Source organism: Nyctibius grandis, chromosome 4 (assembly GCF_013368605.1).
Source record: "Nyctibius grandis isolate bNycGra1 chromosome 4, bNycGra1.pri, whole genome shotgun sequence".
Classification (NCBI taxonomy): Eukaryota; Metazoa; Chordata; class Aves; order Nyctibiiformes; family Nyctibiidae; genus Nyctibius; species Nyctibius grandis.
Genome location: NC_090661.1, coordinates 81,047,760 through 81,074,081, shown reverse-complemented (window position 1 = coordinate 81,074,081; position 26,322 = coordinate 81,047,760). Strand labels below are relative to the sequence as shown.

The 26,322-nt window shown below is 38.6% G+C and overlaps 1 protein-coding gene across 2 annotated transcripts in view; it reads left to right on the top strand.

The window, feature by feature from the left end:
- ADK (adenosine kinase) overlaps positions 1 to 26,322 on the top strand; it is a 304,369-nt gene that overhangs the window by 217,257 nt on the left and 60,790 nt on the right. For both annotated transcript variants that reach the window (XM_068398760.1, XM_068398761.1), the window contains exon 7: positions 2,026 to 2,196. In XM_068398760.1, coding sequence (XP_068254861.1) covers positions 2,026 to 2,196 — 171 coding nt within the window. The remainder of the gene's footprint in view (positions 1 to 2,025; positions 2,197 to 26,322) is intronic.

Below are 26,322 nucleotides of genomic sequence, written 5' to 3'. Positions count from 1 at the left end.
TTGCTACAACGTTTTCTTGCAAAGAAATGTTATACTTTGGCAAAGTTTTAACAAGAGTTCTCATACACACAACCCTTAAATTTCTAGGTGTTTTAATGTCAAATAGTTATTTAAATAAAAATATAAAGAACTCTTGGAAGAATGCAATTAAATGGCAGAAGTGATTTTTAGGAAACCCCAAAGACAGAGCTGTAGCCTTTGAGAGTTCCTGGCCTTTACTTTGCAGGATCTGAAAAGCAAGCTCTCCTGTCTGCATCTCAGTACTTTTATGTTGCCTTTCCAAGGAAAAGGGAGTTGGATGCAGGCCTGAGTTAGATCTCATGGGGATAGTGTTCTGTACCTTAAATTACAATCAGATGTATTTTAGTTCAGATGAAGTTTTTAGGCTAAAATTGGTAAGAAGCCTAATTATTTGACCAGGTTACTATTTACGTAGACCACTGTACAGCAATCTGTGATTTATCCACAGCTGGCAACATGTTAGCCTTGAAAGGTTTTTATTTTGTGTTTGGAACAGTTTTTTAAAAAAAATCCAACTCTGTTCATTAAATGAAAAACTAAAATATGGTAGAGATTGCTATGGAGATGAGATGTTATATAAACTGTTCATTTTAATTCTTTAGAATGTAAAAATAGCAGAGAAGCTTGGATGTTTACAGGCTTCCAGTTGTTTAAGGTACTGAGTAACTCCACAAGACACAAAGCATTCTTGCGCCCTTTGGGCTTTTATTGTCATGTAGCAAATTGTGCCCAGGTTTTGAAAACAGTCATGTATTTGTTAGACAGGAGAGCGTGGAGTAAGGAGAAATAAATAGAAAGACTTTCTAAGTAGTCTTTAATCTGTAGACTCTTCATTATATTTTTTTTTCCAGTGAGTACAGTGCCTGAGATGATCTGTTAGCTGAAGTATGCAGGATAAAAATACAGATATACTGTGATCCAAAGACATAATAATATGGATAAAGACTGGAAAATAAGACTATTTCACTGTTATACCTTTTAGAGTGTCGTGGTGGCGATGTTACAGATAGCACTGAGATCGTGTTTTGTTTATCAGACCCCCCTAAAAGTTGTTTGTTACTGTGCCTTAGACATTATCTCTGGCCTTAAATTTAGCATTTGCTACTCTTGCTTGAAAATTACTATTATTTACTGAGTTTTGAGAACAATTAGTAAAATTGTTTGTAGGATTATAAAAATGAAACATACAAAATTTATTTAATTGGTGTAAAGACTAAGCCTTTGTCTAATTAGTAGATTAATGAAATGTAGGGGATCTTTACATAACTCCTGGAACACGTGTGGTTGAGGTAACCATCTGCAGTGCTAAATTCAAAATGTCAGCCTTGAACTGTTCTTCATACAGAGCTGCAATTGACATTCACAATTTAGTAGACAAATAGTAATTTCTGGTTGAGTTCTGTTTTTTTTTGTTTCACAATTGATACTTACTTGAATGTTCACATTCAGAATAAAGAACAATACTTTTGGGAGGGGGGGAAATAAAATACATGTGCGGAAATGTGAAAACCCCTAGATTTTTCCTGCAAAACAATAACTACTACTACAATGACAGCATACTCAACATATTTATTATAAACAAGGTAATAATTTTTCAGGCAAGGGATTTCATTAATCTCCTAGCTGTGTATAGAGCTATCATACTGGACCTTGGAATTAAGCAGCACAGTCTGATCGACTCTATTACTAAAAAGGGGCGTTTAGAATTATAATATATCACCTCTTAAAATATGAACATTAGTCTTAGCTACCATGGGAAAGTATAGTACTTGTAATGCAGAGGTAGGGAGTTATGTTTAATTTTGGAGGGCTGTGATTGTAGGCATATGCAGATTCTTTGTAACCTCCATAATGCCTAACGGAAAGGCAGTATTTTCCAGGAGTTTTTATCTGTGCATGTGTATGACAAAGGTAGGTTGGGGGAGACCTTCTAGAAGCAGCATACTGCATGTGGTTCCTAATACGAAATTAGTAACATACATTTCTTTGTTTGGATGTTTGCAGGGATTCTTCCTGACAGTGTCACCAGAAGCAGTATTAAAAGTGGCTACTCAGGCTTCTGAAAACAATAAGATCTTCAGCTTGAATCTTTCTGCGCCATTTATTAGCCAGTTCTACAAAGAGCCTATGATGAAAGTCATGCCTTATGTCGACGTCCTTTTTGGAAATGAGACGGTGAGTCTTCCAAAACTATTTGAAGTATTTGTATCTCTTGTATCTAGCTGTTTGTGTCTAGGAGCCTGCTTCCTGGTTCTCTATTATTTGTAGAGAGAAACTTGACAGTGTGGAGTGTCACTAGAAAATGAAATCCCATGGTCACAGGACTCTGATATTTCAGTAGATGCCAAAGATGTCACTTGACCTGTTAGAGGTTTACAACTTGCTTATTCTAGTGTAGAGACACATGAAAAAGTTACTCTAGGTTAAAAGAGGAAATATCCAACACGTTGGCTGCTTTGTAATAACTGTCCATGTGCATGATGTATTCACACAGAAGTTAACTCTCTGCTGGAAGAAGCCATGTGAAGGGCTACTGCAGAGCTGCTGAGATTCTGTAACTTGTTTCCATACCCCTACTGCTGCCATTAATAGCATTTTCTGTGATGAAGAAGACTCTTTGGGGGGAAGTGGGAGGACAAAACTAAGAAACGGTGAATTAGTTTAGAAAGTTCTCATTGATTTTGTGATAGATGGACTGGTAGTCCATCTAAGGAAGGCTTATCTTTGCTATGCAACAGTTTGCAAACAGATTGCATGAAATTCTGCCTGGAAGTCCATGGTAAGAGACCAAGTGAATTCAGATTTCACTCATTGTAGTGCTATGACTTTTTGATTTTTTTCCAGTTCAGAAAGTGCTCTTAAATATTTATTAGTTTGCTCAGCAGAAAAAGCTTAAAAAATGCCTTGGAAAGGTAACATACCTAAATGAAGTGTGGGCTTGTCTCTCAAGATAGCTACATTAGTACAGGAAAATTATGGAAAAGCAACTTATTCCTGTCCGTGGGTATTCCTGGTTGTAACACAGGGAGTAGCACCAACACAAGTCAGTTTTTACACTATTGTCTGCATGGCCACATTAGGGGCTACCATTGTTACAGATACGGGACTTTAAAAAAAAAGTATTTTTAAAATTAAGAAAATTGCAATGTTTTTAGAGGCAGTAGGATAAGAAAAACATTTTGAACTATAGTCAACAATACAGAAGAAGTATTTTCCAGACATTTTGCTGCTATTGCCAACTGTTACGTTTATTCTGTCTTTCACAATACAGTCCTCACAAAGATGCTACTAAATACTTTGATTTAATAGCAATATAATCTCAAAAAAAAAAATCTTGTCAGATTTCACAAATTAAGTAATACCAAGTCTAGTCAGTGTTTGGGTGGAAGGGCATCATAGCAACTTCTGGGATTAAACCTTGCTGGTCTTCATAGAAACTTCTGAGATTAAACCTTGCTGGTCTTTTATATAAATATTGCCCCGTTGACCTATTAGGAGAATTCAGATCACAGTGATTCATTAGGTGCTGTTTTTCAGAAGACAAAACATAGGTTGATACTTTTCATATATTTGCACACTTTATAAGCAATAGTCCACTATACTGGTGACATTCCAATTTTAGAAATTCTATTTCGACTACCTTAAATTTCCCCTGCCATTTCAGTTTGCTATGGTATTATATACCTGCTGTCACAAAATATTGTATAGGACTGTTGTGTGTGCATTTTATATGTATAATTTCTGAAGCATTTTGGGGTCTTTCAGAGTAAAAGATACTGTTTAAACCTAAGTGATCATCCTTAAACTTGCAGTATGATATATATCTATATACTTCAGAGTACCAGCCTCTTAATGCTTTGTTACTTATACTAATCAGTTAAAACCCCGGTCATTTCTTAGTCTCTGCTGTCTGCTATATAAGCTGGCCATTGCTGCTTTTGAGTTGCTATTTGCAGTCGTTTATTCTCTTGTCTTTCTGTGTGACTTGAAACCATGCTTCTGGCACAGTGTACTTCTAGTTTTTAGTAGCTGCTGTATCTTGTGATTGTCAGTATTTCTGCTCTCTGCATATGGTTTGTGGTAGAGAGTAGTTGCAAAAATCAAGAGAAGCTCATTCTGACATGTTCTGCCTTCCAGTAGCTTCCTTCTTTGTTTTGTTTTGTTTTGTTTTTTCCTCCTATATTAATTTCATCTACAAGTACATGGAGGATTTTTTTTGTGTTTGTGCATGATGGGTAATGAACCACTTCAGCTAGCCAGCACCGAATTTTTGGCCATTTGCTGTGATTTCCGTTTGCTTTTTACTACATTTTCTATCAGTTCTGCTATTTTAGTTAAATACTTAAAGTGTATAAGTCAACATATAAGCAAGTCATGCTAAGTGGTGTGGTTGTTACTTTATTATTACAAACAATACTCTCAGACACAATTTTTATTCTTCCCTATATTTATCTTCACTCCACATTATAGACCAATACACTTTTATTGTTAAGCACTGAGCTGTTTATTTTTTGAGTAATACAAAAACATCCAAGAGCAGCAAATTCCAAATTGCTGCCATTCCTAAATGAAAAACAATTGGCAAAGTGATTTTAAATTACATATTCTACTTAAAAATTTACATCTGAATGGAGATTGGTTATTTCAAGTTTCAGCCAGATGGTAATTAAAATGGGCAAGTTATAAACTCTCAGAATAAATGTTCTAGTTTAGAATGTAAATGCCAGCATACCCTTAACTGCAGGGGAGACACTGAATGCTGTGATAACAAGTCAGTACATCTATCAGTTTCAGCATTAGCTCAGTGACCACTGATGTTTTGGTCATTCATTTAAATCCCTCTTATAACTAGCCAAACATCTTGTCTTGGATTTTTTATACTTATTAACTGTAGTTCGTATAATAAATTTAGTACAGAATGTTCAGAATAGGAATAATTATATGTTCATTGCTGCTAGCCAATTAGGGCCATTCTGCAGTCATTATCTAGCAATACATGACTGGAGAACTTGATTATTGTCATTGCTTTTAATTTTTATTAAATTAAGGTTTTTTAATAGTGTCGTTTTGCAAATGGTTCTCAGCAATAATACCTTCCAAGCTACCATAATCACTGGATAATTAACCTGCCAGGATTAAGCACACTCTACTTTGCCTCAGGATGCTTAGCTCTCAAATAAGGTCAATTATCTCCTGATGATAACTGCTTTGTCACAAGTTGCTGCTTAATTTGTCTGTAAAAGCTCACCTTAGAATATATATTTTGCAACTCAAAGTAACTTTCAGTAACAGAATGGTCAAAGGAGTGAAAGCTTTTAAAATTACATCTCTACACAGAGTTGTGGAATGGTTTCCTACACAGCAATTGCACTAGGCAAGTAAAGGAGCCTAAATTTGCATATAGTTCTTTCCCAGTCCTCTTTTCATTTTCCCAGTTAGGGCTAAAGCTTGATGTCTCTGATATACTGACCCATTGAAGTCAGTAACGGGCATAGGAATCTGAACTCCGTTTCCAGTCTTCCCAAAAGATGTGAGTTACAATGGCATCTCCTCAAGGAAGGAACTACTTCTGGGGAGAATGGTCTGTATTTTGGGACATGCAGCTGGATAGTGGTTTCTTTTCTGTGGAGGTCTTCAGAATGCAAGGGGCACTACAAAGCTTGCACATGATTCATCCCTGCATATGGTAGTCAGTCATGACTCAGAGGAGTATTTATTAAAATATTGATGGGTAAAGAAGTTCTGAGTTCTCTTCCTACGTGTACGCAGAATATCATGAGAAATTTTAGAGTTTAGAAACTTTAGAATTACAGACATGCTGAGCTCCTCATCTATTGCTTTACAACAAAAACCATAACCACACAATATAGCCTGCAGTATACAGTCTACAGCAATCAGTAAATGTTGAGGAGCTGATGTGGAAGAGAAATTGTGGATTTTTCTAAAGCATAAATATAATAAAGAAAACTAAGATAACAATTTCTCTGGAAAATTAAGTATTCTTCCTCTCTAGTGTAAAGAGCTGCTCCTTCTAAATATCCAGTCTCTGAACAAATTAATTACAGGATTGTAAGCTGAAGTTCTGCAAAGACAGATGCTTCTGCAAGCTCATCGGGAAATTGATGCTCATTTGACAGCAAATGTGCTGAAAAGAAGGAAGGTTGTATGCAAGACTTCTATGTTTTAAGAAGCAATGACAATGGCTTTAGCGGTGGTTCTGGAGTTATGAATCGTGACCTTTAAAAAGATGTGTGCCTTCGTATGCAATAAGATATGAAATGAGTCTCGTCATCATTTCGTCTTACAATTATACTGAAGTGGTACATTGTGCCTCCTTAATTGAAAATGTTTTCAAGTGAGGTATCAAATACTAACATAAACATTCCTACAAATATATGTGGTTTGGACACAGCCTTTAAGAATCTTTATAAGCCTTTATAAAGCCAAGTCTCTTTAATGACATGGAAAATTCTCTTTAATGGCAAGGAAAAACAGTAAATCTAGAACTGATAACAGTGGTTAACATGCTCCTGATTTTGAACTTACAGTCAGTCTGTAGTTTTCTGCTTATTTTAACCAGGGGAGTGAATGGAAGTGCTGCTAAGTTTTCTGGCATAAAACTGTGTTCAACACACTAGGGTTTATGCCTAAATGACAGTTTCCGAACAAATTGGTCTATTCCCTTTCTGTAACCTATAACACATTTGTAAACAGCTTTCACTCCACATACTTTGATATATTACATTAAGATATGACACTGTGGACAACCTTCAGTCCCGCTTGCAAATTTCCTCTGCTGGATTATCACCTGGGACCAGACTGATATCTGCGGCCTCAGGAATCTGCCTACAGCTCACAAGAATCCTGAATGAGACATGATCACTTTTGTAAGATAAATGAGCCTCATGGTGATTCTTTTGAAACTAGTGTGCATTCATAATGGCATAACTGAATTGATCTGAATTTACACCAGTGTAATTGCTACTGTTCATAGACGTAGCAGGTAGTTTTCCACACTACCTGAATGTCCTGTCACACTGGTGAATTGTCTGATTCTGAGGAAATTATTAAGAGGTAAGAGACAGGAAAAAATCAGGTGGCAGATGTAATTTGGTGTATGGAGGAAGGGAAATACAGTTTGACTTTCAATTAATAATGAAAGGGAGAGAAACATTTCAGTCTGTTCTTCTGTATCAGATGGGGACAAGAAGTAAGGAACATAGCAAAGGATGGCTGGTCATGCCATAAATATTACCAAGTTGTTGTTTCTGTTTGAAGTATTTTCTAGGGAGCATTTAAAATTACTTTTTAATTTTATTTTTATTATGTTTGCAAATATTAGTAGAAGGCAAATACTAAATTGTATTGAAACTGAGTGTCTTGAAGAGGCTTATTTTACTGTGCTGCTAACTTGCATGTATGTTGTGTAAAGAGCCCTTAAGAGACCTTGATTCTTTCTTTTTAACTTACTGGAACTGGTCCATATTGCAGGGTTATTTTCTGTCAGTGGTTGTTTGCAAGCTATCATCCTTATGAGTTCAACCTTTACCTTCACCTTCTACATCTTTATTCATTTCAAATTAAGTTTTCAGAAACATTAATCATCTTAAATGAAATTAAGTTGGGTGTCAGTGTTTTGCATTTCAATTTATATGCCAGTATTTTCCTTTTCGTTATGATTTCAGAAGTTCTCAGAAACTTGCCCCACAGGTGAGGGTAATTATCTTCATGTCGTAGGCTGAGTGAGAGACTGAGGTTTGCACAGTCCCCTACAGGGAGTCTGCGGTTAAGTTAAAAATGTAGTCAGATATTCTGACCCAGTTTATTAAATACACATGGGAAAAAATTTTGTAAGGAGACATCTCATCTTCTCTTCTGTTTTAACAGGTAGAGGTTTTTAAGGTCAGCTGCTGCTGGTGTTTGCATTTCTGAACTGCAGTAAACAGATAGCAATTTCTTTTTATAAATCCTACATTTAAGATTGCTGCAAAGTCTTTGGAGGAAGCCTGGGAATTAACAATTGTAATTTTGAATGGAGGAAAAATAAATATTATTTTTCTTTGATGTCTTTGTAGAATTTTGACACTTACTACCTCGTGCAGGTGTTGTGTTTTCAATTATAGGAAAGCTATGGCATTGTAATATTGCTGCTTAATTCATAGAATTAACTTTCTCAGTATTGGAATATCTAATAAATTGTGGCCAACTGAAAAATGAGAGGGTCTGTAGCACAAGGGAGGTTGATAATGTCAATGGCATGTTGTAAAGATGTGCTGTGGGAAGGATGCTGAAACAGCCCAAGGCTATTTCAGCTGCAGACACTGAATCTGCTTCTCCCTCTCTCTTCTTTCTCTCACTCTCTTTTTTCTCCCCCCTCCCTTGTGAACTGCAGTGGCTCTCTAAGATGAAATGCTTTTAAATCATTTCTCAACCTTGCAGCCGTCTTTGATAAAAGCCCTGTTATCTGAAATGATATGAATCACTGTGGAGTTAATCATACCTTATACAACAACATATTTTGTTGTGATTCATTCTGTTTCAATTCATCGTCTTATTTATCGACATTGTCTCAGCTGCTGCACTGAAATTCATGAGTAATAAGCAAGTAATTATTTTAGTATAGTTTACCTAGTACATTATGAATGAAAGGAAAATTGGGAGCCAAGTATTTAAATTGATATTTAGTGCTGCTTTCAGCTAATGTCTAGCTATTTAAGCAATTTAGGAATCCTATCTCAAAAATGGCTTTCTTTTTTCCTGTTACAGAAAACAAGCAGGTATTTAGAAGAGAAGCATATACTTTACCACAGGCTTCACTTCTTAAAACTAAAAATATTTTCTGGTAGTCTCTCAGAACGCTTAGGGATATTTATCCTTCCTTATGCTATGCAGCGTTGAGATACTTTTAAGATAACAAATATTGGTTAGAACGCAGCACAAGACAGAACATGTCCTGTGAGGAGGGAAGGCAGATTTCACTGTATTTCAGCAGCTTGTGTTTTACTGATGATGATTGATAACCCTTCTCACTTTGTAGCACTTCCCACAGCATCTCCTAACACTTCATAAACATTAAAGCTCAGAATAAACCGATAAGGTGGGTGTGTAGTCTTGTCTTTATTTTACAGGTGGACAGTTGAGAGGTTATTTGCCCAAGGTCATACAGCAAGAGCAGAGCCAGGAACAAGCAAAATCGAGTTCTATCTTTTTTCTTCAGTTAGTGTCCTGAAATGTCAGCTGCTGAATACATTTAGGACAAAACTCACCTGACTGGCAGAAAAACAGCAGAATTTGGCTTTCAGTTTTCAGTGTAATATTAATATATGTTTCTGAAAGCCTTTTAAAGGTGAACGGCATGCGCATTTCCAATAGTCAGTGTTAGAGCAAAAATGTATAAAATATAATATAATGCAAATATATAATGTAAGAGCTGCAAAAATAAGAGTATGAATAACATTTAGTTATATAGTTGATAAGAAGTAGAATGAAGGCAGAAGTGTTCACAAAAACTTCTTTAAATTAGTGTAAATCCAGAACAATTGAATTTCACAGAGATATTTGCAGATAACAATGCAGTTAAAATATATAGCTTTCAATAAAGGTTTTGTTTTCCAGTCCAGCTAAGGTCTATTCAATGATTCCATATTTCAAAAAACCTTTAGCATTTGAGAATCTCACTTGAAAGCAGTGGGAAAGTGGTGCATATTCCAATGGAAGACCCTTAGGATCCTGAACTAATCTGTCCTTAGTGATACTTCTCAAGCTGTCCTGCTGTTATCAAGGTACAGCCCTGCTAGTTGAATAGGCTATTTGAGGATGTCCCAAAACTTTCTGGAGTTAGGAGTTTTATTTTAAATTTTTCTGATGCTGGAGATTGATGGATCTTGATTCAGGGGAGACTCATTGTTTTTATTGAGAAATTCTGCTTCTTCATTTTGAAATTGTTGTCCTTTGAGTCTAAGCCAGTCTGCAGGTGTCAGTCAACAGCATACCTATTCCTCTTTCTCTGTGGCTGTCCTTCTGAAGGATACTATTTTTGTAATTCTGAGAGGCCAAGCTATTAGCAGTATCTTTTGTTCCTGGCAGGTAAGAGGCGTCACAGAATTAGGTCCTCTTCAGGATCACTTTTAGCAAAGTGACCTCTCCAGGTTGTGCGACATTCTTTCTTTTTTAAAAGAACTGGAATTTTCATGAGGAATGAAGTTGTAGCCATAGATTGTGTTGTTGGGGCAGTTCTGTTTGCTCTGAAAGGAGGACCTTCCTCCAAATGGAAAAATATCTGAAATTTCTTGGAATTGCAGGTATCCTTCACCATCAGTTTACCTGAAATTTTTTCTTAGCTTTTTTTGAAATGTCTGTGACCTACGTGGATGGGCAGTCAGATAGTCTTAACACAGAATATGTAATATAGATGTCATTTTGCAGCAGCTATGATTAACATGTCTTTTTCCTCTCATTGGAATTTCTACTAGACCAGTAGATGCATCTGTGAGTGGTCTTGGACACATACCAGTTTCAGATAAATGAATCAGTCAATTTAAATTCTGCACATATAGTTGCCAAACACTGTGCATTTGATTTGAACATCAAAGTAAATGCCAGATTTGGATGGAGCTGCATTTTGATATATGTGAATTACAATAATGAGTCAAACTACTGAATCTAACTGCTCAAAAAAGAACACTCATCATCTGGAACCAAATTCATTTCTTCTAGAATCTAAACTGGTGAAAAGAACTGAAGAAGAACATAGCCTTATGCTGGCCAATTGTAGCCCATTTCTGAACATGAATTATCTGAGAGGTGGGTGGACACATTTATGAGTATTCTAAAGGGTATCACTGGTGGGAGATGGACCCGTTATTTAGAGTACACCATGGAAACCATAAGTTTCAGGAGTCCATATTAACTCTGCTTGCAGATTAGTTTCTTTCATATTTCAAACAAGAACTTTGTGTCCCATGATGAGTGCTGCATGTATATATTTCAGGTAGAGCAAGCTAAAATCGAGATCAGGGTGTTTAGTGTCTTAACATCATCTTCAGCTGTGTTCTTGGGATAATTTTTAAGCTGGAATGGAAGTGACAACGTAAGTCATCCCAAAGTTATCTTTTCATTTATGGTAAAGATATTAAGTATTTTAGGGAGGGGTCTTCCTTGTAACAGACTTTATTCAAAGTGTACCTATTCATTTTGCACCTCTTCCATTGGAGTTGTTTTTGTAAGAAGTTAAATGCCAATTATCTCTTTAACCAACCTTCACCTCTACTATTCTTAAATAAGAGGTTCTCTTTCTTGTTTTCTGGAACTTAAAAGTGCACTGTATAGAATACTGCAACATAAATTAACAGAAGTTGGTTACTGTGGAGGGTATTTGGACAGATCGAGAGTGAAAGCAGAATATGTAATAGGTTAATGAGGAATGTTATCACACCAGGAAGATGCTTAATTCAGAAGTAAATTATGCAGACATTCTTTCTTGTGGCTGTTATTCAAGGTAACAATTTTTATAATAATATCTCATGTAATGAAGCACAAAGCAAACCCCTTAATTTTTCTATTTCAAAATCTGTACTACAATAGCACAGTAATGATTTTGACTGTTAAGTGGATGGAGAGAATCAGATAACTAGGCAATATGGCTGTCCACAGTTAATATCCTTTAACACTTACTTTTCAGGGTAAAAACCAACTCTTTAATGAGAGTTTAAAGGAAACCAGACTGTTCTGTAAACTTTCCCTTTCCTTCAGTTTTCTTTGTAACAGTTTTCCAAAGACAGAGACCTGGACTAGATAGATTGCTGATCTGATCCGTTATGGCCAGTCCTGTGGTCCTTGAACAAAGATACTTCTTTCAAGAAAGGATTAGCTAGATAAATAGAACTCTTTCATTTTACAATTTATACAACATGTGGAAAGTTTTCTAATAATTTTTTTTTTTAATTAGAATTGAACAACTGTTTTCAGTGCTACTGTTTTGTTCATCTGTTAATAAGACCTCTGGCAATAAATCCTTGTTCAGGATAATGAATAGGAAAAATTATACCTCATGTAGATAAAATTCCGAAGAGTAGATTTGAAATATATCCAACTCATCCTGCAAACTGTTGGAAATGTAACTAATTTTGTCTATACTAATCTGTCCAAACCATGTTACTAGTTTAAATCAAGATCATAACAAATTATGATGCTTACCTTTTCATAACATTTCCTTACCTACTTTTTTTTTCTTGTATATTTCTTGCATTCCATTTTTCTGGAATCAAACACATCATACCCAGCAAAAGTCTGGGCTGCAGATTTGGTGTAACAATGCAACGTTTTCCTATTTTAATTCCACATTTTACAAACACTTCTATGGATCTTATGCTGCCTGTCTCAGCTATGTGGAAAGTATAACGAGGTCTTCAGTAGTACTTATTACTGAGCCTAGTTACTGTTCTCTCTCAACAGAGCCAACTTCTATGCTCTGAACTACCCCAACTAGCCATCTTTCTGTAATAAACCACCCCTTGAAAACCCTTGCCATGTTCCTGCTCCCAGTAATCTCTCTGCAAATATGAAGTGCCCCCTAATATTATACTGGCTAGAGACATAAGGCATGCAGTGTTCAGGCCTGCATCAATATCTTTGGTCCTTGGATGGCTGTAAATGAAAGACTGACAATATTGTAGAGGGGAGATCCCTAGCTTGCCAGCAAGGCGCACAAAGCTTACGGCTTGCCCTTGAGGGCCTCCAGGATATTATGCCTTACATACAAGTTTACCATTTATCATTAAGCTATTATGGGATAACCTTAGAAGGTTTCTAAAACATTTTCACCTGAGCCTCATACAACTTCCTGACTTTAGAAAGGCATATGAAAAATTGTATCAATAAAAATTTTAATTTTTCTAAAATAGTTCTCCTCTGAAACATGTCATATACAGAATATATGGTGGGTTGGCATGTTAAAATGGTTTTGAAGATCCTTTTCTAAGGCAACTTGCATTACTAGCTTGTGAATTGACCATTTGAGTAACGTGTCCATCCCAAGACAGCTTTTCTAAGAAACCACCGTGTTCTTTTTTCCTGCCTGTCTCCTACCCTTACTATTACAGCAGTTAACTTTATAGCTGGTGTTTGGAGCACTATACACTGTACAAAACAGAGTAAGAGGTATGTCCTGTGCTGAGAAATTTACATTTTAAACAGAGATAACAAACAAAAGACTTGAGAAGTAATGACCAGAGAGAGGTGAAGTGTCATAACAATGATCATACACTTGCTCAGTGCCATTACCAAAAATGTAGCTAAGGTTTTTGCCCTGTAATCTCATATATCAATTTTTAAAAGAAATGCAATCAATGGAAAAGAAGAAAGTAATGATGTGCTATGCTAAGTCTAGATATATAAGTCCCTCCATTTTTTTAGTAATTTCTTTTGAATGTTTTTTTTTTTTGTTTGCAGTGTTAAATATCATGCAGAATTAAAGCAGTTCAAGATCAGTTAAAATTTTAAATATTTAAGAAAGCAGTATTTAAGATTAAGTGTTCTCCTTTTACTGACTGTTACTTGGAACCAAAAAAATCTTGTATTTTTGTAAGCATAGTAAGCTACACTGTTTTTCTTTAAACTTTAGGGTATGAATTATATTCCTATAATGACAGCTGCAGGGTGGAATGTTTTAACACACTGGAGTGAGATATATCTTGGACACATTCTTGGTATCTTAAGTTCAACATGCTCCATATGGTGCCACTGAGCCAGTGATTTTGAAGAAAACAGTTAAAGACTGCTGAAACAGCGTAAAATACAAATTAGTCTTTGCTATATAAGTAAAAAAATTCACTGTCAATCTTTTCGGCTTTCTGCATGAATACTTCTAGCAACTTTTAATAGCAGTCCCGATGTTTTAAAACAACTGTTGAATTATAGCAGAACAGAGTAAAAGATTGTGGGCTAAGAATGCATACTCATTATTAACTGTATTATGCCTAAGTCTTACGCAGGAGAGCAAAGTGAAAGGAGGTTGAGCTTCCCTGTATTGTCACATTAGTGTGTAACATGGCAGCACAGATTGTGTTGCGAAATTTGTGAGAAGTAGGTTGCTCTTTGTTAGCTTGGTCTTCTGTCAGCACAAAAGAGCCATGAAAGAGCTGTGTCTCAAGGAGATATCTTCTCAGTCCTACTATTGAGAACAGTAATGATAGAGTACCCTGTAGTAAAACTATCTAATAACCATTGTTATGACTTAAATATTTGTGTTTGTGGTACTGGATTAGCTGGGAATTATGTTTTAGGACTTTGGACTTTTTTCATATATGTTTTCATTCATACTATCATGACAGGTAGGAGTTAATGTGTGAGTAACTTGCTTGTCCATCTTTTATCTTAATGTGATTGGATTTTTTTCAATACAAACTTAACCCTGGGTTTCCTGAGTTTATATTCATGCTTATGGATTTCAGAATTCTTACAGCATATTTGCAGTTTTTAATACTGAAGTTATTGGTTCATACCCTGATTATAACTCTGTAATGACCTGAAGTAAATTTTAGTCCTGGATTATTATTAGTATTAGGGCTTTTTTAAAGCATCATACATGAACTCCAAACAAGAAACCCAAGGATTACACAGCCATGCAAAAGTTCTGTCTCTTTCAAGTATCAGCCTTAAATCATTTTGTATTGATGTTGACTCTTAAGAACAGATTTACAAATATGGTTATAGAGCGTAAGAAAAACAGCCACAGTGCACCAGCCTGTTAGCCTATACTTGTGTACCTTTTCTATCAGCAGAACAGCATAATGAAATGAGAGCATTACTGATGAATCAGACTCTTAAGGTGATGATTTGCAGAGTTATATTAATGTGAAGTTGCACATTACAGCCTGAGTTGATCTAGGAATTTACTGCCAGAGGAAGAGGGAGATCTTACTCCCTATTCTCCCCCTTTTCAGACTTCTAGCTTCTGTCTCAGGTTCCCTCTGCTCACTGGGGCTAAGGCAGCAGATACATGGGGGATGTTTTAAAGAAAAGGCCCAAGGAGGTGTGGGCACATGATTTTTAAACAGGGATGTAATTTGAGAGAGTCAATCTAAAAGTGAGAAACCAAAACACAGTCCTTGAGCTTCTTCCCCACTGCTAAATTGTTAACAGTCTATAAAATCATTAGACAAAGACTCACAGGTAACTAGCATTTTAATAGTCCCATATTAGACCTACCTGCACTGCTGTAGTCCCTCTAGATGTACTTAGATAAAATAATCATCAATAGTTTGTTTAAATTTCCATCTTTAAATATAGCCTGAATGTCAAAATTCAAATGATGATTACTTACGACATGTTTGTTAAATCCTTTGGGATACAGCCAATGTTAGTGTCTGTGGTAAAGGACCTAGTTGCCAGTGGATTCATAAATAAAGTTCTTATATGCTCTCAGTACATTCAAAGCATGCAAGGTCTTGATACAATATTTCTCGTAGTAAACAGAGGTCAAATCTCTGCTTTAAGTGAAAGACAGAACTTAATATTGTTGTTAGAGACATGACCAGAACATCAACGATACAGGAAGATAGATGCTTTCTTCTCATACATAAAATATAATTACCACCTTTTTTTTTCTTGCAGCAGCTGGATTCTCTAGCTTAAAAAGATTTCTGTTGATGTTCATCTGGTCACTGGACATACACTGGTATATGTTCTATGAAAGACTTATTCAGCTGTACTTCCTTCATCAGTGATAACTGTGTAGGCCCTTCCAGTGTCCATGGCCATCCTAATCTGTTTGATATGATGATATAATGCAGCTGTCACAAAACACTATCCTCTTTCTTTCAGAAACAGCCATACATGTAATGTAACCCAAGCAAATGATCCCAAGGGAGCCACTTGACCTATCAGTGCCTGCCTTCATTTTGTGCCATGGGTAGACCAGTCCCTTTGGTTGTCTGCTCAGCAGGATTACAGTCGCTGTCTAAATTGGAAGACAGCTGTGCTTTCCTTCTTTGAGTATCAGTTCATCATCACTATGTGCGAGAAGCTTGTGTTAAGCTACATGCTAAGCTTGCACTTAACTGTTCCAAAACAACTTTGTGTATGGCAGACCTAACAATTGTGTTATATTACTCAGCTGGGACAAAAGGAGGACCTCCTTAAGCCAAACATTCTTTATGATGAAAAGCAGAGCATGAAAGGAGACCAAACCCTCTTTCTGCACATTACTGCTGTTTGCTAAAGGAGGACAGGGTCCAGCCTGTTCTTTTCTAATTCCACTTCTCAGCCATTGGTGAATTATTTGAGGAGAGGAGGAGATAAAGAAAGGGGAAGACTTGAGAAAATCAGATGGAGCACGCTACCTGAAAATGGTTCTGTATTTCCCAGAGATGGAGAAATTTCCTTAGCCTTTCAGACTTTCCACAATGGCTCAACCTTGCCTCAGTGCATCAGGGCCTGGGAGTGGTTTTCTTATAACAGAATCATTGAATAGTTTGGGTTGGGTTGAAAAGGACCTTTAAAGGTCATCTAGTCCAACCCCCCTGCAATGAGCATGGACATCTTCAACTAGATCAGGTTGCTCAGAGCCCCATCCAGCCTGACCTTGAATGTTTCTGGGGATGGGGCATCTATCACCTCTCTGTTCCAGTGTTTCACCACCCTCATCATAAAAAATTTCTTCCTTATATCTAGTCTAAATCTACCCTCTTTTAGTTTAAAACCATCACCCCTTGTCCTATGGCAACAAGCCCTACTAAAAAGTTTGTCCCCATCTTTCTTATAAGCCCACTTTAAGTATTGAAAAGCAGCAATAAGGTCTTCCCGGAGCCTTCTCTTCTCCAGGCTGAACAACCCCAACTCTCTCAGCCGTTCTTCGTAGGAGAGATATTCCATCCGTCTGATCATTTTTGAGGCCCTCCTCTGGACCTGCTCCAACAGGTCCATGTCTTTCTTGTGCTGAGGACTCCAGAGCTGGATGCAGTACTCTAGGTGAGGTCTCACTACAGTGGAGTAAAGGGGCAGAATCACCTCCTTCGACCTGCTGGCCACGCTTCTTTTGGCGCAGCCCAGGACACAGTTGGCTTTCTGGTCTATGAGTGCACATTGCCAGCTCATGTCCAGCTTTTCATCCACCAGTACCCCCATGTCCTCTTCTGCAGGGCTGCTCTCAATCCCTTCATCTCCCAGCCTGTATTAATACTGGGGTTTGCCCCAACCCAGGTGCAGGACGTTGCACTTGGCCTTGTTGAACCTCATGGGGTTCCCCTGGGCCCAGTTCTTGAGCTTGTCCAGGTCCTTCTAGATGGCATCCTATCCCTCAGGCATGTCAACTACACCACTAAGCTTGATGTTGTCTGCAAACTTGAAGAGGATGCACTGGATCCCAGTGTCTATGTCATTGATGACATAGTCATCATATGACCATAGTCATCATGATTAAACAGTACCGGTCCCAGTATGGACCCCTGAAGGACACCACTTGTTACTGATCTCCATCTGGACATTGAGCCATTGACCACTACCCTCTGGATGCAACCATCCAACCAATTCTTCATCCACCCATCAAGTCCATATCTCCCCAATTTAGAGAGAAGGATGTTGTGCGAGACTATGTTAGAGGCCTTACAGAAGTGCAGATAGATGACATCCATATCTCTTCCCTTGTCCACTGATGTAGTCACTCCATCGTAGAAGGCCGCTAGGTTGGTCAGGCAAGACTCACCCTTGGTGAAGCTATGCTGACTGTCTCGAATCACCTCCCTGTCCTCCATGTACCCCATCTGTTCCATGATTTTCCCAGATACAAAGGTGAGTCTGACAGGTCAGTAGTTCCCAGGGTCCTCCTTTCTACCCTTCTTAAAAAATGGGTGCAATGTTTCCCTTTTTCCAGTCACCAGGGACTTCACCTGACTGCCATGGCTTTTCATATATCAGGGAGAGTGGCTTGGCAACTACATCAGCCAATTCCTTCAGGACTCTGGCATGCATCTTGTCAGGTCCCATAGTCTTATGTATGTTCAGGTTCCTCAAATGGTCACGAACCTGATATTCTCTTACAGTGGGAGGGACTTTGCTTCCCTAGTCCCTGTCTTGCAGCTCATCACTTGAGAGGTGTGGGAAGAGAGGTTGCCAGTGAAGATGGAGGCAAAGAAGTTGTTGAGTACCGCAGCCTTCTCTTTGTTCCTTGCTACCAGTTCACCAGTCATGTTCATCAGCTGGGGTATACTTTCTTTGACCTTCCCTTCCTGGCTGACATACCTGTAGAAGCCCTTCTTATTATTCTTTACATCCCTTGCCAAGTTCAGCTCCGATTGCTCCTTGGCCTTCCTGACCCCATCCCTACACAACCAGGCAGCATCACTATGTTCTTCCCAGGATACCTGTCCCTGCTTCCACTGCCTGTGCATTTCCTTCTTGCCCTTTAGTTTGACCAACAGGTCCCAGCTCATCCATGCCAATTTCTTGCCTTCTTTTCCTGATTTCTTACACTTGGGGACTGAGAACTCTTGCGCTCTACGGAAAGTGTCCTTAAAGATCTGCCAGCTCTGTTCTGTTTCCCAGGGAGTCCTATTGACTAACTCCTTGAACCAGCTGGAAGTTTGCTTTCCTAAAATTCAGGGTCCTGACTTTACTCTTTTGCCTGACCCATATCCCACAGGACTGTGAAACTCCACCAGTGCGTGATCACTGCAGCCCAGACTGCCTCCAATCTTGATGTCACTGATAGTTCACTTGCATTGGTGACCATCAGGTGCAGTATCACATCCTCTTTGGTAGGTCTGTCTGTTACCTGGCTTAAGAGGTTATCCTTGATGCGCTCCAGGAGTCTCCTGGATTGCCTACAGCTCGCCATGCTACTTTTCCAGCAAATCACAGAATCACAGAATGACAGAATGTCTAGGGATTGGAAGGGGACCTCGAAAGATCATCTAGTCCAATCCCCCTGCCGGAGCAGGATTGCCTAGACCATATCACACAGGAACGCGTCCAGGCGGGTTTTGAATGTCTCCAGAGAAGGAGACTCCACAAACCTCTCTGGGCAGCCTGTTCGAGTGTTCGCGTTCACCCTCACCGTAAAGAAGTTTTTCCTCATATTTATGTGGAACCTCCTGTGTTCCAGCTTGCAACCCATTGCCCCTTGTCCTGTCAATGGATGTCACTGAGAAGAGCCTGGCTCCATCCTCATGACACTTGCCCTTTACATATTTATAAACATTAATGAGGTCACCCCTCAGTCTCCTCTTCTCTAAGCTTAAAGAGACCCAGCTCCCTCAGCCTCTCCTCCTAAGGGAGATGTTCCACTCCCTTAATCATCTTCGTGGCTCCTGCACTGGACTCTCTCTAGCAGTTCCCTGTCCTTCTTGAACTGAGGGGCCCAGAACTGGACACAATATTCCAGATGCGGCCTCACCAGGGCCAGAGTAGAGGGGGAGGAGAACCTCTCTTGACCTGCTCAACCACACCCCTTCTAATACACCCCAGGATGCCATTGGCCTTCTTGGCCACAAGGGCACACTGCTGGCTCATGGTCATCCTGTTGTCCACTAGGACCCCCAGGTCCCTTTCCCCTACGCTGGTCTCCAACAGGTCTGCCCCCAACTTGTACTGGTACATGGTATTGTTCTTGCCCAGATGCAGGACTCTACACTTGCCCTTGTTATATTTCATTAAATTTCTCCCCGCCCAACTCTCCAGCCTGTCCAGGTCTCTCTGAATGGCTGCGCAGCCTTCCGGTGTGTCAGCTACTCCTCCCAGTTTTGTGTCATCAGCGAACTTGCTGACAGTGCACTCTATTCCCTCATCCAAGTCATTAATGAATATATTGAATAGAACTGGTCCCAGTACCGCCCTTGAGGGACTCCGCTAGACACAGGCCTCCAACTGGACTCAGTCCCATTGACCACCACTCTCTGGCTTCTTTCCTTCAGCCAGTTCACAATCCACCTCACTACCCGATCATCCAGACCACGCTTCCTCAGTTTAGCTGTGAGGATGCTGTGGGAGACCGTGTCAAACGCTTTACTGAAATCGAGATAGACCACATCCACAGGCTTTACCATCATGTATCCACCGGGTTACGTCCTCATAAAAGGTCTATCAAGTTGGTTGAGCATGACTTCCCCTTGGTGAAGCCATGTTGAAGTGCCCCTAGTGATCCCCCCTATCCTTGATGCTGCCTAGAGACAGCCCCAAGGACAAGTTGTTCCATCACCTTGCCGGGGATGGAGGTGAGGCTGACCGGGTCTGTAGTTACCCGGGTCCTCCTTCTTGCCCTTTTTGAAAGACTGGAGTGACATTCGCTTTTCTCCAGTCCTCAGGCACCTCTCCCGTTGCTAAGGCAAAGATAGATGGAGAGTGGTCTAGGCAATGACTTCCGCCAGCTCCCTCAGCACCCGCGGGTGCATCCCATCAGGGCCCATGGATTTATGGACGTCCAGATTGCTTAATTGGTCCCTGACCCAGCCCTCATCTACCAAGACAGATTCCTCCTCTATCCTGACTTCTTCTGGGGCCGCAGCGGTCCGGGGCTCCTCAGGACAGCGTCCAACAGTATAGACAGAGGCAAAGAAGGCATTCAGTAACAAATGTCGGGGTGGTTGAAGTCCCCCAGCAGGGTGAGAGCCTGCAAGCATGATGCCTCCTGTAGCTGAAGTAAGAAGGCTTCGTCAGTAGGCTCCGCTTGATCAGGTGGCCTGTAGTAGACACCAACCACAAGGTTCCCTTTGTTCCCTTGGTCTCTAATTCTTATCCATAAGCTCACCTCAACCTGCTTGTGGCTATTCTTCAGAGACAGCTCTTCACACTCTATCCATTTCTTGATGTAGAGGGTAACCCCTCCACCCCCTCCTTCCTTGCCTGTCCCTTCTGAACAGCCTGGTAGCTATTTGATAGCTGCATTCCAGTCATGGGATTTGTCCCACCAAGTTTCAGTGATGGCAACCTTCTTCATGCAGGCCAGAAGCCTGTTCATACTTTGCTACTTACAGGCCAATAAATTACTTCTCCAAAAAAGTTCCTTTCTTGATAAATCAATCTGCTCATGTGTTTGCACTGTATTATGTAAGAGGAGCCTTGTCATCATCTGAACTAATAGGACATTGCGATGATGCCAAGTATTTATGGCTAGATTTAATGATTTTAAAAGAAGCAAGTTATTGCAGCTCCAGGGCAGCAGTAATTTACGTAGTGACAACTTATACATGTTTTATGTACCTATTTACTTCAGTGTTCACTACAAAAATATAGTTACCATAGCAATGACCATGTCACCAGATTTCTTTGCTAGTTCTGAAATACAAAATACCCATATGCCACCTGAACTGTGATTATTTTCTGCACACGTACTGAAAGTAGAAGTTGAGAGGGTCACACACGTTCTCTAAACAAACAGTAACACATTGATTTACAGAACATTTTATGCTGAAAAGCAATTGGTGCAAGTGGATCTCAGGTTGCTAGCATCCTTAATATTGTAAATCCTTTGCCACTAAGCTGAAAGAAAAGCTTCACTGGCTCCTCTGAGCAGAGTCTCCACTAGTATATCCTTAACTTTTAGTCTTCTGTGAAATATTGGTACTTACATGCAATATTCCAGGAGAATAATGTGTGGTATTCAGGAAGACATTTTCTCTGATTTTAAGTGTGAACTCATAAACAAAGCCATCTTTTGGCTATTTACAGCTTGTTAATGTTATATAAATAGCATCACAAAAAAGTGGTGGGTTTTTTTCCTGCTTCTTATAATTTAGAAATGGCAAATTTATGAAGAATTTAGGTAGTCATCTTGTATACCTTGGGGTGCAGCTCACTAACACCAATAGAACTGAGAAGCCATGTATTAGATTTTCCAATTCAGCATTAACCACTGAGGCAGTGGTGGGCTACCCCAATTTGGCTTGTGACAGTGGGCAAGTAAATGGTGAAAACTCTTTTACCACAGATCTAGACTTCTCTTTCTTATAGCTGAGTTATGTTTTCTCATGTGTAGACAGTGTGAGATAACCTGAATACATATAACAATTGTGAATAGAGATGTTTGAAGAAAAGCAGTTCACGGGACTGCAGACTTAATCCACCATTTCAGTCATTCTCCTTTAATAAAGACTTGTCTACATAGGAAAATTAATCTCAACTGAGCACATTATTTTAAGCACAACAGCTTTAACTCAGATTTGTATTGTGTCCATTTGTGGACAATATTATGCTGGAACAAGAATGGTTTGTTCCTGTTTTACTTACTTTGAAAATGTGTTTAACTGAAGAGGAGCAGGGCACATGAATTATTGAACAAACATGTCAACACATGGAGCCAGCCATTAGCAATTCCATGTGAAGATGCAGAAGTGAAATTGATCCACATTAATGTAACGGTTGATCTCCTCTTCCTCGCTTCTTGCAACATCAGAATTCTTCCCACAAAGAAGGAATCTCTCTCTGCTGGGTAGGGAAGTGGACATGGTGCTGTTAGGTATTAAGTTTATCTGTATGAGTTGTAGAGAACAGTTAGGAAATTACTTTAGCTGGGAAGTTTGATCCAACCTCCTAAGTCCTTAAACTGGAGGTAGAGACTGAGTGAATCAGATTCCAGCTTTATGTAGCAATGCCACCGTTTAGACTTTCTAATCTGATCAGAGGCCCCCCAAAGGAAAATCAAGTCTTATATTAGAAAGAAGGAAACTTTTTTTTCACATCTTCCAAGTTGACTGCAAATTGTGTAAAAGGATCAAAAAAAGCCTCTTTCATTGTGTTATAATTAGTAGTCATAATGAGTAATTCTAAGTGCTTCAGTTTTTGTTTGTATTCTCTCTGTTCTCCTATATTCTTTCTCAGAAAAAAAAACCCTCAGTATTTTATGTTTATCTAGGCAGCAAGTGGAATTTGCGAATAATCTTTAAGAACATAGGTGTACTCTTCACCAAAAGACATTTGAACTGACCCTGGACATGTAACCTGCAAAACTAGACGATTCAATTTGCTGGTGCGAGTGCTGTGCTTCAGGAGTACCTTAAGCTGTGTCACTGTGTGAATTACCAGCTCAGGTAGTTCTGAGATCTCTGTGATGCTCCAATGCCTGATACAAACATGCCCAAAGACTTACATTGTCTCTGAGCTTTGCACAGACCTACAGGTGCTAGTCCCTATAAAATTTACCAGATAACCTTCAACAGTGCCCTATCTATCTATGGTAAGGGTAAACTCCAGCAAGTCAATGGAGTGTGACCACCCTGCTTCACGCTCATGGGCAGATATGGTGGGAAACTTTGTGCAGCTGATAGGCTGTGTGATAGGTTAGGTCACTCTGTCTCTCCACTTTTACCTCATGGTGGTTTCATAGTCAAGAGTGTGTTTGTTCCAGCTGTGAAGTTAAAAAATGTAGCTCCATTTACACCTACAGGAATAGTCTGGCCAGAGTGGTTTTTATCAATAATGGCAAATACACTCAAAATGGAAGAACATGCATCTTGTATGTGGTTGAAGGTATAGTGTACACTCTCATTTGTTGGCACTGCAACAGACTTAGGAATAAATCTGCGTCGATTTCTGGATGAAGGCTGTCTTTCTCCTACTAAAATCTGACATCCAATTCTTGTTCTGTAGCTACTTGAGTATTGTATTTCTTCTCTGTCCTCTTGCTGGTGCAGCCACCTGGTCTGGGGTGGATTCCATATGTGTTGATGCTCACACACGTGCTGCTCTGCGACCAGGAGCAGAGGACCTAATTTTTTGTCATGTGAAAAGAAACTTGCTGGTACAGTACATTACTAAATGCTAGAGACTTATTTCATGAAATGGGAACACCGCAGGGGAATCTGGCGAGGAAGATGTGTTTATGTAACTGAATTGAGTGTTGCAACTGCCATCACTTAGTTCCCTTGGCTGCGGTGAGCAAGTTGTGAGAGAAAAACAATCCAAACAGAGATCTTCAGACACTGAGGGCAGCTCTAATTACATACAAATAATTAATAAAAATGAAATGCAATATTATTAGAAAATACAAATACCATTCATTTTCTTACATGATCGGGTGTACTGAGCTCATTGGTAGGGAGGGAAACACCCAGGCTTTTGCACTTTTATTTGAAGTACATATTCTTTGGGTGTCTTCAGCACATTCTGATATCCCAGGGAGATTCATGACACAAGAATAATTGCACATAATGTAAACAAGATCTGCATTAGTTGGCTCTGTTACTCAGAATCCCTTTCCAAGTCCAGATGTGTGATGTGTAAATGTTAGGAGAACAGAGTCCTTATGAAGTAGCTTTATCAAATGCAGCTAGTCTTCCAGCAAAACGGAGAAAATATAAATTAGAGCTCAAGACCTTGGTCAAATCTGGTGCATAAAATTTTATGGTTATATTTAATGTTCCATATGTGCTTTGGACAAGTGCCATGTTTGAAGAACTGCTTCAATATTATTTTTAAAAAGTGACACTTTTAGCACAGTATCCTCTGCAAAATGTTCACTGCTCGCCATGTAAGCCAGCCAGACTCCAAATAAACTGTTTTCCTGGTCTAAACCTAAGATCAAAATGCCTTTTAGAGCATGGTGATTTTCAAAACATGACATGGTAGATGTCATATGTGACTTTTTGAAGCATAATTCGGAAGAGTTGATTAACTTGACTGAAAGAGGAGAGCGTATGATACAAATACCTGACAAGAGTCAAGGAATTAGGAAGATGTGTATATGTCACTTAGGGATGTGGTTTAGTGGTGGACTTGGCAATGTTAGGTTAATGGTTGGACTTAATGATCTCAAAGGTCCTTTGCAACCAAAACGATTCTATGATTCTATGTCTGCTATTGCTGAATATCTGTTCTAGATTGTTGTTTATAACATAATTAGATTTTACGGTATTATATGAGCACTACATTCCTCCTAGCTCTTTTAGGAAAAACAAACCTCAAACCAAGGAGATTCTACAAATTTGTGCCATTTTTCAGAGGTCCTAACCTATTTTTTTCCTTAATTTCCCTGAATCCCTAAATAGCTGTCTTTTAAAAAAGCTTCCAATGCAGCATCTGGTGTGCTGTTATTGCCACTCCTTTCGCTCTGAAAGCATGGCACTACTGTTTTAGAATGTTCCCGTTCATTTGTTGTCTGGTATTTGGCCAAAAAATTATTAGTAATATAAGAGAAAGAAGTAAATTTTCAAGAACCCAAATCAGAATGCAATCTGAACAAAAGAACAGCACTGCTTTGACCCTACAGCTCTTTTCAAATTTTGCATAAAATGGAAGAGACACAGCGTCTTGGAAGAAATCACAGGAATTCTTTGTGTTGGAAAGTGTGAGGCAAACTAAGTAGATTGAAATAACTTCTGTTATATTTAAACACAAATATAATGGTACAGGCGTAAAAAAAAAAATATTATTTACACTTCTAAGCACTTAGGAGGTGTGAGAAATCTGTAGTGAAGGGCTTGAGCAAGTACTTAGCTAAAAATAACCTGTCCAAAACTGAATTACTACTACTATTACTATGAATACTAATTTCAGCTTCAGAATAATTTTCAGTCTTACATTTGTCATGTAATAAAATAAGAAATGTATCAGGTGCAATTTCAGGTTCATTTGCAATATACTAAGCATATAGTAATGATTAACAAATACATAAATGTATATTAAAATATAATGTCAATCTGTTATCTTAGTAATTAAAAAATAGTTGTGAGACAAATCCTAAAATTAATGTGGCATTTTAAAGACACAGAAGTAGAGGTTAAAGTGGTAACTGTTACGAAGTGTAGCTGAGGATTAAAAAGTGTTCTTCGAGTCTGGCAGTATGTGGAGAATGTGCATATGCTGGAATCAGAGGTGGTAAGGGTTTTGTATGCTTACGTACAAAATTTATAAAATGCTAATGCTTGAAAACTATGATACATTTTTATGATCCTTTAGAATATACAGCTGGTGCCACTAGCAGTGTCCTTGCTTAGCAGAGATTTAGAGAACTGCTCTTGTAAAGAGCACAGCTGAAACTCTGAGTTTTCTTTTATTCAAATGTAGACCAAATCTTTCATTTCTCTGCTGTGTGGACTGAGTCCAAATTTTACTTTTCAGCTTGGCTCTAAAAGTTATCTGTATGAATTTACGAACTGAAGGACAGTAGTACACAGCAAATTGAACAACAACCTCAGTCATTACACTGTAAGAAAAATATATTTGCACTTTAATATTTTATAGCTAGTGAATGTACCAAATTATATATTTAAGAGAGAATAGGTAATAATTCATTGCAACTATACTAACAAGGTAAAATTACTTCATACTGACAAAATGATACATCAGTACTATTTAACATGAATGGTGATGTAA